Source organism: Nannobrachium achirus (assembly GCF_963921795.1).
Source record: "Nannobrachium achirus genome assembly, chromosome: 8".
Taxonomy (NCBI): Eukaryota; Metazoa; Chordata; class Actinopteri; order Myctophiformes; family Myctophidae; genus Nannobrachium; species Nannobrachium achirus.
This window is the reverse complement of record NC_137817.1, coordinates 12,729,924-12,744,614: the sequence shown is the minus strand read 5'-3', so window position 1 is coordinate 12,744,614 and position 14,691 is coordinate 12,729,924. Positions and strand designations below refer to the sequence as shown.

At 43.3% G+C, this 14,691-nt stretch overlaps 1 protein-coding gene across 1 annotated transcript in view; it reads right to left on the bottom strand.

Annotated features, from left to right (window-relative positions):
* sptbn4b (spectrin, beta, non-erythrocytic 4b) overlaps nt 1–14,691 on the bottom strand; it is a gene marked incomplete at its 5' end in the record, with an annotated part of 145,752 nt that overhangs the window by 110,252 nt on the left and 20,809 nt on the right. Inside the window, 10 exons of the mRNA XM_080731518.1 lie at nt 934–1,302; nt 2,777–2,926; nt 4,712–4,848; nt 5,750–5,900; nt 7,505–7,807; nt 9,852–10,010; nt 10,144–10,261; nt 12,087–12,274; nt 12,408–12,520; nt 13,199–13,314. Coding sequence (XP_080587644.1) covers nt 934–1,302; nt 2,777–2,926; nt 4,712–4,848; nt 5,750–5,900; nt 7,505–7,807; nt 9,852–10,010; nt 10,144–10,261; nt 12,087–12,274; nt 12,408–12,520; nt 13,199–13,314 — 1,804 coding nt within the window. The remainder of the gene's footprint in view (nt 1–933; nt 1,303–2,776; nt 2,927–4,711; nt 4,849–5,749; nt 5,901–7,504; nt 7,808–9,851; nt 10,011–10,143; nt 10,262–12,086; nt 12,275–12,407; nt 12,521–13,198; nt 13,315–14,691) is intronic.

The window sequence follows — 14,691 nt, the reverse complement described above, 5'->3', positions numbered from 1 at the left end:
ACCAACATAAAGTTTAAGTGTATAGAGGGTTTATGCACATTTCTAAAGTGACAATTTTTAATACCTCTAACATGACAAATTAAACATTGGTCAAATTGTAAAATATTAGAGGCAGAAATTGTGAAAATAGACAATCTACATGCTCACAACGCCTAGCAATGCGAGGCGTTGTGAGCATGTAGATCTGCTATTTTCACAATAGAACAGTGTTACACAAAATGTAATGCCTCAACTCTTAGTGCTCGTCAGGGTGGAGGGTCCCCAGTTAACACAATTACTGCCTTTTAATCTGAAGGTTGCTAGGTGCCTTGGTGCCGCGCCGTTTCCTCCGTCGGCCGCCGCTATTATTTTGAAGGGCCGGAAGGGGGTTGTTTTTGTTTTTTTGGATTATCACTTGACGGCAACGATTACGTCATCTAGTCACATGACAGTGTGAGCCCAGAAGAGAAACATGGCCGTGTGTATTGTTTACATTAGACCTGGCTCAAAATGGCTCAAAATGTCTCTTTTGGAGTAAATGAAGTCTCTTTATGGGCCTCTCAATGGATTTACTATGGAGGACGTTCACTTCGCGTGCACGCCCGACGTGCGTTGTAAACAAATCGCGGACATTACCGATGCGGGCGGGTGCGGATCGACGTACAGTAAGTAACTGTATATACAGTAAGATTGAGCACCGTCAACGGCGCCATGGTGTTAACCCTTTCAATGACGGTGAGGACTGTCAAGGGCAGCAGGACAGTTAAAATATGATTATTTTGGGGGTCGCGGCCTGAAAAGGTTGAGAACCACTGCTTTAGATTACATGGGGCAAGGAAACGAGATGAGGTTGGAGAATTGTTCTCATTGAAAGAGATCAAGAGATCATTGAAAAATCTAGTCAAGGTCAAGGATTAAGCAATCAACCACTCTCATGGCCCTTCGTCCACCTACCTCCTCCTCTCGGTACTGCAGGGGCAGCGCCACCATGTGTTTGCGTAGCGTCACGACGTGCAGCCGGTGTTTGTCGATGGCCTCTCGGACCCCCCGGTGCTTCTTCAGCAGGGACTGGGTGGAGTACTCGTCGTGCCCGAAGTCCTCGCTGGACACCAGGCGGTACGCGTCCTGCAGCCAGGCCAGCAGGTCGTCGTTCTCTGTGGAGAACTGGAAGAAGTTGAGCGCCTCCTGCAGGTGGCCGAGGCGCTGCGCGGCCTGGTCCTCCAGCCGCTTCCACTCGCCTTTGACCTCCATGATGCGCTCCTGTATTCCTGCCGTGCCGAAGCTCTTCTCGCTCAGGATCTGTTTGCCGCGCTTCATGGTGTTCTGGAGGTTGGGGGGTGACATGACATGACATGACATCACATACCGTGCATGAAAAGTATCACACTGATCATCTGCAGGTTCCAAAGACTAACCCCAAACACACAGACAGAACACACAAAGACAGGAGCGAAAACATAATCTCCACCTCCGGCCTCTGGCCTGTCAAAGATAATATCACCATATGTCAGCAAGAATGTAATCGTCTCAAACAGTTACAGACATTTCTCAGTTGTTTCTCTGACCAGGAGACATGCCTAATGAAACAAGTGAAATGTCTATGTACAGCCATTAAATTAGCATGGCATGTGATTATTACCACTTGCGCAGGGTCTTTACAGGTTGCCTTTACGGGTTGCCTCATTGTCTTGTCTAACTCTCTCCATCTTTCAATCAGTTCCCTGTCATTACTTCTTTGTGTCAATCATTTGCGATTCGAAATTTAAATGTTGGGTTTTCAGTGGCAGGTGCTTACTGGGTGTGAAATTGGCACCCTCTTTGCCAGATGCTGCCCACAAAGGTGTTTAATCCGAGATAGTTTAGGTAAGAAGAAAAAAAAACATATTCACAACTATTAATTGAGTATCTGTGTGACAGCTGGTCTCAGGTCGTTCTCTCACTGCTATCTCTCACTACTACTGTAGGGCAGGCAGGGGTACTGGGGAAGATATAATAAGCCCCATTTCCAATGTAGGGCCAACCCAGAACTAGAACCAGAACTTTCCGGAACCAAGAACTTTCAAGAACCTGTTTAGTTCCGGGACCAAGTTCTGTTTACGTTTCCATATAACCAGAACTAACCGGGAAGGTCCCAAAGAAAGACCAGCAGCGCTGCTAGCCCCGCCCATAGGTTCCCAGAACTAAAGTTTAGTTCTACCTCAGGAGCAGGACCTAAAAAAGGTTCCAGGAACCTCGTCTGGAACCGGGCTGTACGCAATGGAAACAAAACCAGAACCAAAAGAAATAGGTTCAGGTTCCTGAAAGTTCTGGTTCCACCTTGCAGTGGAAAAGGGGCTATATAGACAGCACTGTGTGTGGGACTACATTAGAAGGACATCCCACCACAAGAACTCAGGCTTTTACAAATGTATTCTGCCATTTCATTCGTTATCTGTGAAACTACTATCCTGTCGTGTCTACATGCTACTCCAAATAAAAGGGACGTAATGCATGTTTGCCAGTTAGATACTGCCGTCGTTAGACAAACTTTATAGTTGAATATTGCTGACACGTCCACAGCAGGAGTAACACATCCACTGCGATGGTTTCCACTCACAATACTTGGTAATGTCTGTGCTGAAGCATGCACGCATGCACACACACACACACACGCGTCTCCTTCAAAACATTGTGGAATGGGTATAGCACACCGTACTACAACAGTTACTAGATGCGCGCAAGCACGCACGGGTCGCACGCGCACGCGCACACACACACACACACACACACACACACACACACACACACACACACACACCTGAAGCAGTGAGCGGTGAGCGAGCAGCTCCCCAGCCAGTGTTTTGTGTTTCTGCAGTAACCTCAGGACACTGCTCAGGTCCTTCCCACAGCCCTGGGTGCCCAGGATGGAGCTCTTCTCCCTGATCCAAGCCTCAGACTCTTCCAGCTCCTAACAGGAGAGACAGAGACAAGCACAAAGACAATTGGTCAATTCTTTCTTGTGTGCAGCATGCATGTGTGTGTATGCATGTCTGTGTATGGGTGTCAGTTCAGTTGTGCTAGCCCTTGATTCACTGATTAAATTCAATAAAGCAGGGGTGGGCAACTTTGATGATGGAGAGGACCGCTGCATTTCCACACACCTTCACTCTCACCGGTAGTATACTGTAAACCACGTCACTAAAATAGACCATAATAGTCACCCATGCCATGTAATAATAAAGGGATTTTAACAATGATTTTTCAATATAACATTTGTATTTAATTTCAGATGCATTTATTAACTCATTTAGTGCCACCCAGTTCACCACTAGAGGGCGCCCAGTGGCCATAGAAAATCCCATAGAGATATGCTGGTATATGCAGAAGCCCTGCAGCCATGACTTGCCTGAACACTTTCCTTTGTGCATGTACAGGAAGAGGATGAAGTTAGCTTGAAGTTAGCTATTGGCTACCAAGCATTTTAGAAGCCTTATTTTCGTCAACTTAGCCATGATTAAACCTTGCACACCTCATGCATGGGAAAGAAACAGAGAAGAATGAGCTCTAAAAAAATCCAATGCAATCCTGGATTGCATTGGAGTGGATTTGTGCAGTTTGTTCACAGCTTTCAAACAAAAAAATCCGATTGGAAATCCGTTCAGGCATTCTTGAGATAATCGCCATTATGTTTTACATGTTATGTAAACAAACATGGCTGCCCTGTATGTTAGATGGGGTTGTATGGGGGTGGAACATGCAAAATCGCGATTGAAATCATGTTCACTAGATTTGATGGGGTCCAAAAAAATCTTTTCAAAAAAAGTTTTTTTTTTTTTTTTTTTTTTTTTATATCCCGAACTAGTTCGGGATAGGCACTCTGGGATGCGATAATATATCCCGAACTAATTCGGGATAGGCACTCAATGAGTTAATACTTCGACCACTTCAACCACACGACACCAGGTAGTTTTTTAAACAGAGATTTTTTGCTTTTGAAAATCTTCATGTCTACACAGCCTCTTATAGAAAAATCTCTCTGCCCAAATACCAAATCACAGTAGCTGACTGCCAGTAAATAAGGGCTGCTATGGTATACATCTTCTGATAATGGTCCTTGAATGCAGTGTTAATTTTTTTTAGGAAATTCTGATTTAGTCTTAGTCTTTTGAATAACACATGGCGAAAGAAAAACGGTGTTTTAAAAAAAATACACTGTGGCCAGAGTTTTTCAAAAGATGTGTTTACATCGGCCAAAAACGCGTTTGCGTGAGGTCAACCCCCCCCCCCAAACGCATGTAAAAAGCTCTGTTTATGAAAATACCCATGTTCGTGTGGTCGGCCCCTTATATTTACTTTATGAACTTAAATACATTGGGCATTAAAATAAATACAAAAATAAACAATAATGTAATACAAAGGGCTAATTAAAATAGGTCATGTAACTTGCATGTTTGGAATTGGAACAGTTGAAATCAATCTATGAGTAGTAACTCTTCCTATCCACAACTTTCCAACGTCCCATCGTGCATTGCGCAAAAGGCGTGCAGGCATTTCCGGCGTCGCAGCTGAGTGTGATCTACAAGCTCACAGCGGTTGCATCTGCGACGCGACGTGAGCTTGTTTGTCTGCTGTTAACCGGATGTGTCCCACAAATAATTCTACAGTAAATTCTGGCGGAAACAGGTGGATAGATAAGTAACACTTCCTATGGATGTTCCCATGTCCCAGAAGGACAGCCGTGAAGTGTCCCCACCTGAAAGAAGGCCCACAGTTTTCTGGACTCCTCCAGCTCAGCGTGTCTTTTAGCAGCCAGCTGTTTGAGCTCCTCCAGACACGAGGACACATGGTTGACACGGTTACAGATCACCTGGGGATCACATGGCTGGTAACCTGGGCAATGGGTGAACACACATAAAACACCAGATATGTAATTGAATTATTCCAGTACACGGCACATGTTGAGAGCTCATTTGATAGTTCAGAAATAAATGAACACTGATGATTTTGCTGTGTAGCACTGTGTATTCTGAATTATTACATACAAACCTGTACATACCGAGTAGCTTTAAAATAGAGTATACAATACTTTACTTTATTTTATTAGACAAAAATGGAGAACAGTACAAGTATAGTCAATACAATAGAAATGTAGTACAGTACGAGTACAGTTAAACACCCTGGCTAAAAAGAACATCCCAAATAAGTCTTTTTTACGTTGGAAGTCCTAATACTAACCACCTTCTTAACATATTGATTTGAGTCACACACTCAAACAAATTGGCACACTTGGTGTGAATGAATCTTCACATAAAAAAGCAAACGTATATAAACAACAAAAATAATAAAAGAGAAAAGAGGGAATTAATACAAAGAACGAAGTTTTGACCATAGCCATAGCGCTTAAAGGATTAGTTCATCCCCAAAATGACTTATTTTCTATTGATTACTCATGCCATGGCAACTTGAGTTCAATAATATTTTTTTGTATTTGTCGCATTCCAAAGATAAATAAATTATTATAGAAAATTTACGCCCATTGATTCCGGATGGGGACCCGAATGCATTTGGGTCCCCATCCGGAATCAATGGGGGTACATTTATTGTAATAAATCTTTTTGGCTTAGGAATGCGGCAAAACCCAAGAAATATTATTGAACTCAAGTCTCCATGGCGTGAGTAATTAATAGAAAATAAGCCATTTTGGGGATGAACTTCTCCTTGGTGCTTGGAAGATGCTGTGTGTGAAGACTACCAACGGCATGTGTGTATGCGTGCATGTGAAGTATCTTACCCTCGATTGTGGTGAATTTGAGTGCGGCGGCGTTGAGCGTCTCGACTCTCTCGGCCTGCACGCTGATGTCAGCCTCCTGGAGGCTGTGTTTCTGCAGCAGGTCATCCACCTCCAGCAGGTGTTTACCAAAGTCCTTGGACAGCAGCTGAACCTGAGGGACACACAGACACACAGGGGGATGCATGGCTAGATGGATGAGGGATGAGGACAGGCAGGTCAATATGTCATATCTTCTCCTTCTTCACACAGACACACAGACACGCTAGGGCATTCACCAAATGTTCGAATATTCGAATATCAAAGTCACTATTCGACGTTGTTCACCGAAGTCGAATATTTGCTTATCTTTATTTTTTATTGTTTTCTCTTTAAAAAATATATAGTTTATAAAGCTTGGCTAGCTAGGAAGTCATAAGAATGAGTTGTCAATGCCCCTAGTGGATGAATTTGTTAATGCTCTATACCAGGGGTTCTCAAAACCTTTTAGGCCCGACTCCCAACCCTGACAAGCACTTGGAATTGTAGGTACATGCTCACAACACCTTGCAACGCGAGGCGTTGTGAGCATGTAGATCGGCTATTTTCACAATGTTTGCCTCTTGCTTACTTAATATTTGACAGTTTGGCCAGTCCTGTCGAATATTCGACTATTCGAATACTTTGAGGTCAAATAATTCGAATACTAAAAATCACTATTCGTGAATGCCTTAAGACACACACGCACGCACGCACGCACGCACGCACGCACACACACACACACACACACATCCATCTTTCCCTCTTACATCCCTTTCAATATTATTGGTTTATAATGATATATTGATTAGTTAGATGAACTGTTGCGCTCCTATAATGAAGGAGGTAGAGAAGTTTGCGCTCTAAACTCAGGGCTTACTATAGGGCTGTAAGCAGGTGCAAGAGGCCTGTATGGAAGTCCATAAACAAAAGGAAGGGGCTCACACACTGAAGGATGAAAACGGAGGCTCTTTGGATGCAAAAAATTACAAAATGGTGAAAATAAAGTGACACAGAATTGTATGTTTCGGTCCTCAGATCATCATCGACACTCAGTCTTGTTGATGATGGTCACACTCTTTGTGTCACTTTATTTTCACCATTTTGTAAGTAAAGAAAATGTTTTGCATATCGTCACTGTCGGGCAGAAACCTTGTATTTCGAAGTTTCATATTTGTATGTTTTTGGTAAAGTAAAGCCCTAATTCATCATACGAAAGTGTTTCACAAAACTAGTGAAAATAGCCGATCTACAAGCACACAACGCCTCGATGCGAGGCGTTGTGTGCTTGTAGATCAGCTATTTTCACAATTTTAAATCTTTTTTTTAAATAATAACAAAAAAAGGAAGGTTTTGGTCATACAAGGTTTCCACCCAACAACGACGTTAAACGATATGCATCAACCAAAACTTTCTCTCCTTCCTCTCTCTCTCTCTCTCTCTCTCAAAGACTCTTTGAACATGATATTTATTAATTTGCTTCATTTCTTGAGAAGTTTTGGTCAATGAGAAGGAGGGCCATTTACATGTAAAATAGTACTGTCTTGTTTGTTCTTATTTTCTTCATGTGTATACTGTATGCATATTTACTTATTTGATATGTTATAAGATGTGATATGAACAGGAGGGACTGTTGATGTCAGTGTAATGTAATATTTTGTGTAATGTGTCATATAATCCCATATGGGATGCACCAAATTAATGGCATGACACGTAAATAAATATTTCTTCTCTCTCCACCTGGGTGTCCTCCATCCAGTCGATCATGTAGACCATGTCCTGGAAGGTCTTCTGCAGAGCCAGGTTCTTCTCCAGACGGCCCTTCCTCCCGACCACCAGCTCCTTCAGCAGGCTCCACTGGCCCAGGATGTTCTCCTTGCGCGCCGAGATGCGCCTGATGTCGTAGTATCCCTCGGCCTCCATCTCCGAGGCCAGCTCCACCACCACGCCGATGCGCTCCTCGTACGAGGCGATGTCCGCCTCGATGGCCTCGTGCTTCTTCATGGCCGCCTCCACGGCCGGCAGGTCATAGCCGAAGTTGTCCTGGAGAGGAGAGAGGGTTGGGAAACAAGGAGGGAGGAGGAGAAGAAAGGAATAGAGTCAGGTACACTGTATATCGTTGCTGTTGAGACTCTAAAAATGGGACCCAAAGCCTCCCTGCTTGGCACTCAGCATCAAGGGCTGGATTGGGGTAAATCCCGGCGACATACAGTACTAGTGTCATGTCCAGGGGGTGTACTTGTACATCAAGCTGCCTCACGGTACAGAAACAGGAGATAGGCTCCTGCCCTATGGGCCTCATGGCTCGGCAAGGCAATTCAATTAAGTAAAATAATTTGCAGCAAATTACATCCTGCACATAATTCTACATTCATTAAAATTCTGAACTTTGATTGAGGACGGAGTCGGGGAGATAGGTCTGAGTCTAATGATCATTATAAGATGTTCATATCACATCTTATAACTTAATGTAACTTGTTGCTTTTATCAAAATAATGTCAGAATTTTGAAGCGGTGTCATTAAAATGTTATGTTGACATGGCACACTGACTATCTAGAAAATAAAGACATGGCACTTCATTTAAAAAAGATTGCTGACCGCTGTGCTAAAGCATCACAGAAAAGCATCAAAAGTGTTGAGCTTGTAGATCTGCTACTTTTACTATTTTTGAATTTGACTCCGGAAAGTAACAGTTTTGGACATTATTTGTTATGTCATGGGTTCCTGATTCATCTGCAGAGGAAATTATTTTCGACAGTGGTACAGTTATTCCAGATGTAAAGAACTTCTGGGAACTCAGATTACCCCAGATGTAGAAGTGAAACCTGTGCCCTTTATCTCTGCATACGCACGCACACAGAAACACACGCACCCATGGGCGTACGCGCACACACCCACACACACACACCCACACACACGCACACACGCACGCACATACACACACACACACACACAGGGAGTGGCCAACTGGCCAACTGGCCAATTTCACTTCTCCATTTTTAGCTGGACTCCAACGACAATAATAAAAAGGAACTCACTATGCTCACAGCTGTGGCTGGATTATTCTTTCGGTGTTGAAAGTGTGTTGTTAACACATTTGTAGCCAGGTATATTAATATGTACAATTTCATGTTGCTGCAGCACGACAACTCTCAACATCTATTGTAGCTCACTATGATGACATCTCGTAGATACAGGAATGTCTTCAACAACAACATTGAAACATGTCATTTCTGTTCTACCAGACGGCTCAACATCCTCTTGAACGCACTTACATTTTAAGCGTGAATGCACGTTCCCGATCATGAACGCACATCTATATTCAACATGGAGTTGCAGGCAGGTTGGTTAAAAGGTTGTTTCCAGACAGTCGAAACTACTACATTTTAGCTGCTACATAATGGCTGTGGTTTCGACTGTAGAAAGGAAAGGTGTAGTCCTCGTCTACCTTTCCTTCTTGATACAATACAGAAAAATTTAAGAATTGAGCTGATCCTCGCCTTTTAATATTGAAGCAAAATAAATAAAAAGTAACGCAAAAGTAACTATTAATGTAACTTGTTGCTTTTATAAGGCAGTAAGTAACTAGTATAGTAACTTGCCTAACACTGCTGGTCAGCCAATTGAGTGTATAGAGTTTCTGAAAAGGCATTGCTGTTTCAAAAATGATTCCACGCCAACAGTTTTCTATTACTGTACATCATCTGGTTTACACAGGCCAAAAGTTCTTCAATTACACCAGCGGGGGTCATCATTTACATCCTCAGCATCCTCAGTTTTGGGGTATTTGTCACTGTACATACATTATCATTAAATGTGTCCTCTGCATTTCACCCATCCTAACTATTAGGAAAAGGGGCATTAATGTATGACCCGGGAGCATTTAAGACAGGGAGGTTGAGCCGTCAACTTTCTGATTACCAGAAAGCTTCTACCCACCCAGCAACAGCAGCCCAGGCTGTAATAATATCAGTTTTTAGGTCCAGCTACACGTTATACAAGGTTTTGACCTAGACTTATTCTGAAACAGCAGCAACATCTTCGTTCAAATCCCTACAAGATGGTCCTACGTTTAACACCTCTTACCTGCGATACCAGTCGCTGGTTCTCATTCAGCCAGGCTTGTCTCATGGTGGTTTTGTGATCGAATCGCTGCGCCAACAGCTCCAGCTTCTCCTGACGAATTAGCTCCTTACGCAGAGCCACACCCCTCTCATGCTCTGCCTTTTCAAGCCGTTCCCACGCCTAGAGTGTAATAATAAAAAATAACTCACTATGCTCACACACACTTTCATTACTTTCTTGTGTAGAATCAGTGAAACATAAGCCTAACAGTAGCATTAGTGGGTTTTGTTTTGTAAACCTAATAAGGTTTTACCTTATTTATGTCAGAGACGAGTTTCCCATCACGAGGCACATACGGTTTCTGGTTGTTGGCTCTCAGTTTGCTTTGGATGGTGAAGAGAAGCACTTCGAGATTCCCCTTCTCCTGGAACCTACAGAGAAAGACAGAGAAGAGAGGGAGGGAGAGACAGTTTCTTTAGGAATCCAATTTTAATACCTTTCGATTTGGTTTGAAAATACGCTGAAAATGGGTTCAGATTGGATGGGTGCGTTTCTGTATCTTCTTATAACTGGGCTTGGCTCTTGATGCGTATCTGGAAGGATAACATTTTGTCCTCATTTCAAAGGGTAAGGTTAAGGAAGATTACTTCTGAAAATGTCAAGTTCTACCATGAACCAAAATGTACACGTGTTTACATGTTACTTGACTTGCTGTAGTCTGTCAAACAGGAGCTACAGCTGTTCATTTGCTGATCGTTTTATTTTTTATTTTGCATGGTTACTTTCGTTGGTCCAGGCCAGCACCCTTCTTTAGTTTTTACGTTTTTGCGTGTCATCTGAAAACAAATTCTACTAAAATATTAACACAGCCATAACATAAATTTTCATTGAATCTATGATTTTGCTAATGAAATGGTAGCCCAGTAGGACAGAGTATCTGTGTGGGTAGTGATACAGTAAGTAAAGGCTCTTTGTAGCCTCATTAAACACAGTAGTTGCTGGTCCCTCTAGCGTAGCCTGATCCTCCAATTAACGCCATACAGCAGATGGCTTCCATAATGCTATCAAAACAGAGCCAGTGATTTGACCACAGGCACACATGTGTGTCTGTATGTAAACACTCCCTCTCTCTCTCTCTCTCTCTCTCTCTCTCTCTCTCTCTCTCTCTCTCTCTCTGTCATTGTCACACACGCACGCACGCACACACGCAGACAAACACAGGGAAATCATAAGTCAATGAATGGCCGCTAGTCTGTTACAGATATTTGTTTCAATCAGAGGGATTCAACTGGTCACTGACTCAATAAGTGACGTGTGTGTGTGTGTGTGTGTGTGTGTGTGTGTGTGTGCGTGCGTGCGTGCGTGCGTGCGTGCGTGCGTGCGTGCGTGCGTGCGTGCGTGCGTGCGTGCGTGCATGCGTGCGTGCGTGCGTGTGTGCGTGCGTGAGTGCGTGCGTTTGTGCGTGTGTGCGTGTGTGTGTAGTATATCATAACTGTCTGCAGGGCTTGTGAGTCAACCAGTACTAGTTGTGTTTCCTATGTTAAATGTGGCCCTGCAAAGCCCCTTGGAGGCTATAACAGTGATTAAGGGCCAAACAAATAAACTTGACTTGATTCGAATTGACTACCAGTCTGGCTTCATAACACAGATCCTAATGCCGTTGGACAAATGGCTTGGGACTAAGTGCATCTGTGTGTGTGTGTGTGTGTGTGTGTGTGTGTGTGTGTGTGTGTGTGTGTGTGTGTGTGTGTGTGTGTGTGTGTGTGCATGCGCGTGGCATGCATCATTCAAGTCACTCTCCAGTGTACAACATACTGTACACAGTAACAGTAGTAGCAATAATAATGTCTGACTGTCACTATACCACATGCTGTTTACATTTATGAGAAAAAAAAACAATATATACAGTATTTTCTGGACTATAAGGCGCACTGTCAATGAATGGTCTATTTTCAAACTGTTTTCATATATAAGGCGCACCTGACTATAAGGCGCACATAATAGACGCTATCGTTGCGTTATGCATCCAACAGATGGAGCTGTGCTAAAGGGAATGTCAATGTCAATGAATGATCCATATATAAGGCGCACTGGACTATAAGGCGCACTGTAGTTTTTTGAGAAAATTAAAGGCTTTTAAGTGTGCCTTATAGTCTGGAAAATACGGTACTGTATATCTATAAAAAATACAACATCAATACCTATAATACGGAATACACACGCACAATATACATAATATATTATTACAAAACCTACTTGATGGGTTTCTCTATGGTACAGTAGGTGGTAAAGGCCTGCAGTTGTTGTTGAACTCCGGTGAGAGAGTTGGCAAACTTCTGGTTGCTAATAACAGCGATAGTCTTCTCTATCCAGTCCAGCAGGTCTGAGGCCAGGCCCTCGTATCGGTTGATGACCGCTTCTGTTTCCAGACAGCTCTCTAGCACCTGAGAGGGAGGGAGGAAGGGGAGGAGAGGAGAGGGGTGGCAGAGATAGGTTGAGAGAGTGAAATAAGTGTGTCAGTCTGTGTGCACGTTCTGTACGTGCGTGCACGTGTGTGCATGTGTGTGGTCTACCAACCTTGCCAACCCTCTTTCCTTCCACAATGAGGGCCTTCATCTTGGAGAAGTAGTGATAGTATGAGACAACGTAGGTGATAATGGACTTCTCATCTGGATTCTCTGTGTTCACATCTACACAGGAGAGAGGGGCATGGACACTCAATAATAATAATTATAACTTGTCCTTGCCCGTGGTTTAGTGTGTACTGAGGTGAAAGCATCGACTCATAGGATAGCAGGATTTAAGACGTATTAGTGATGTCATTCATCTCCAAATGTGGGCACTGTTTCAACCGTTTATGCCCATATATGGTTTCCGTGATCTCAGTCAGTGATGTCAGTCATCTCCAAATCTGGTCACTGTTTCAGCATGCGGGTATATCACATTTGGGCACTGTTTAGTATCAGTGATGTCAATGATGAAGTCATCTCCAAATGTAGGCACTTTTTAGTATCATTGATGTCAGTCATCTCCAACGGTTGCTTATCTCCCGATTAGGGAGTCTTACTTGTGTATTGTGAGACACAGTCAGAAAGTTATTTAAACTAACAATATATATACGACTCAACCCAAATATTGCAATGCTATTCTTGTTAAGCTAATCTTTCTTGTTCAATTATAGTAATCCTGCTTGAAAGCCCCAATGTGTTCATTTTAGTATTTTGCCATCAAAAAGAGGATGAGAATTTGATGAATCAACACTCACTTACATTAGAAAAAGAATAGGCGGCAACGCTAATTGTTACTCTAAAGCAGGTGTGATGCAGGGACTCAGGAATGTACAGTATTTATTAACAGTGCTCTGTTACCTTCAGGGTCCAGTAGTTTGGTGAGGCCCAGGTTCTGCTCAGCGATGTTGAAGGCTTGTTGGAGGTTGTGAGTTGCGTTGGACCGTGTCAACTTGTGGAACTCTATCAAGTCAGGTCTGGAGGGAACAGTGGCATGAATTAGGTATTTATGTGTTTCCAAATCCAAATGCATTGACCAAAGTGCTGTAAAATCAAAAATAACAAAAACCATTAAACAAAAAAGAAATCCAAATTAAAATACACAAAGGCCTGTTTAAAAGACAGAAAGAACAATAAAATAATAAAAGCAATACAAAAAAGAAAAAGAAAGCCAGCAATAAGGTTCTGATCCACGATGGCGAGACTAAAGAGTTGGAGATGTCGGGTGTCCTGTGAGTCGGCTCCGTCCTGTTTATTGTGGCATTGGGCCACACCATGAAACTGGTAATCCGCTGCAGGGAGGAGGCACTTGGCTTCACGCTGGTCCTGAAGAAGAGTCAGTACACATGCCAACATGATCACTGACCTGGACCTTGCAGAAAACATTGGCCTAGTCTTGGACACAGCAGAGAAAGGAGGGGAACTGCTGGTAGAAAGGGAGTGGAAGATTGGCCTCGGAATCAATGCCAAGAAAACGAAGGTGATCCAACACGGACAACAGAACCATTGCTTCTGTCAGTGGGACGGTCCTTCAGGTAGTAAATACATTCAAATAGCCAGGTGCCCGAATTGCTTCAATAATAATAAAACCTGAAATTCAAAATCAATGGAAGCGGAATCTGACGGTCTGGAGAGGACTTGCCTGGAAAGCTTTAAAAACGGTTGGAGGAAAGAGTAGAAATCAGAGATGGGAGATGACCTCATGAGGCTGTTCATGGCTACAGTAGAATCGATACTGTTGTATGGAGAGAGACGTGACCACTCACAGTACAACAGGAGAAGGCCCTGGGTGGAGTCTACACAGTGACGCTACCAATGGAACTTGATGCCACATGAGAGGACCACGTGGATCTACGGAGGCCTCCTACGGGTCATGGACAAGGTCATAGTAAGAAGGATGAGGCTGGCCGGGCATTGTGTCAGGTACCTGGAGCTGATGGCGAGCCTACTGATAACTGTAACTGGGGCGTCACAAGGGGGGGTCATGTGTGCAAAGAATATATGTATTAAATTAAGTGAACATTTGTAACTCAAATTTTGCTTCTGGGGGGGTGTCCCTGGAACTAAATATTTTGAGATGGGGTCTGTGGCCAAATACATATCATCTTGGGGGTCCTTCACATGAAAAAGTTTGAGCACCACTCACATAGAAACATGATTTGAAATATTCATTTTCACGATTTTTCAAAAATAGCAGATCTACAAGCTTGCAGCACGGCACTCGGTGCCACACTGTGAGCTTGTAAATCTGCTATTTTTCAATAGTTAAAGTACCCAGGGCCCAGAATTTGGTGCGACACCCCTGCTGGCCAGGCATTGTATCAGGTACAGTACAGTACCTGGAGCTGATGGCG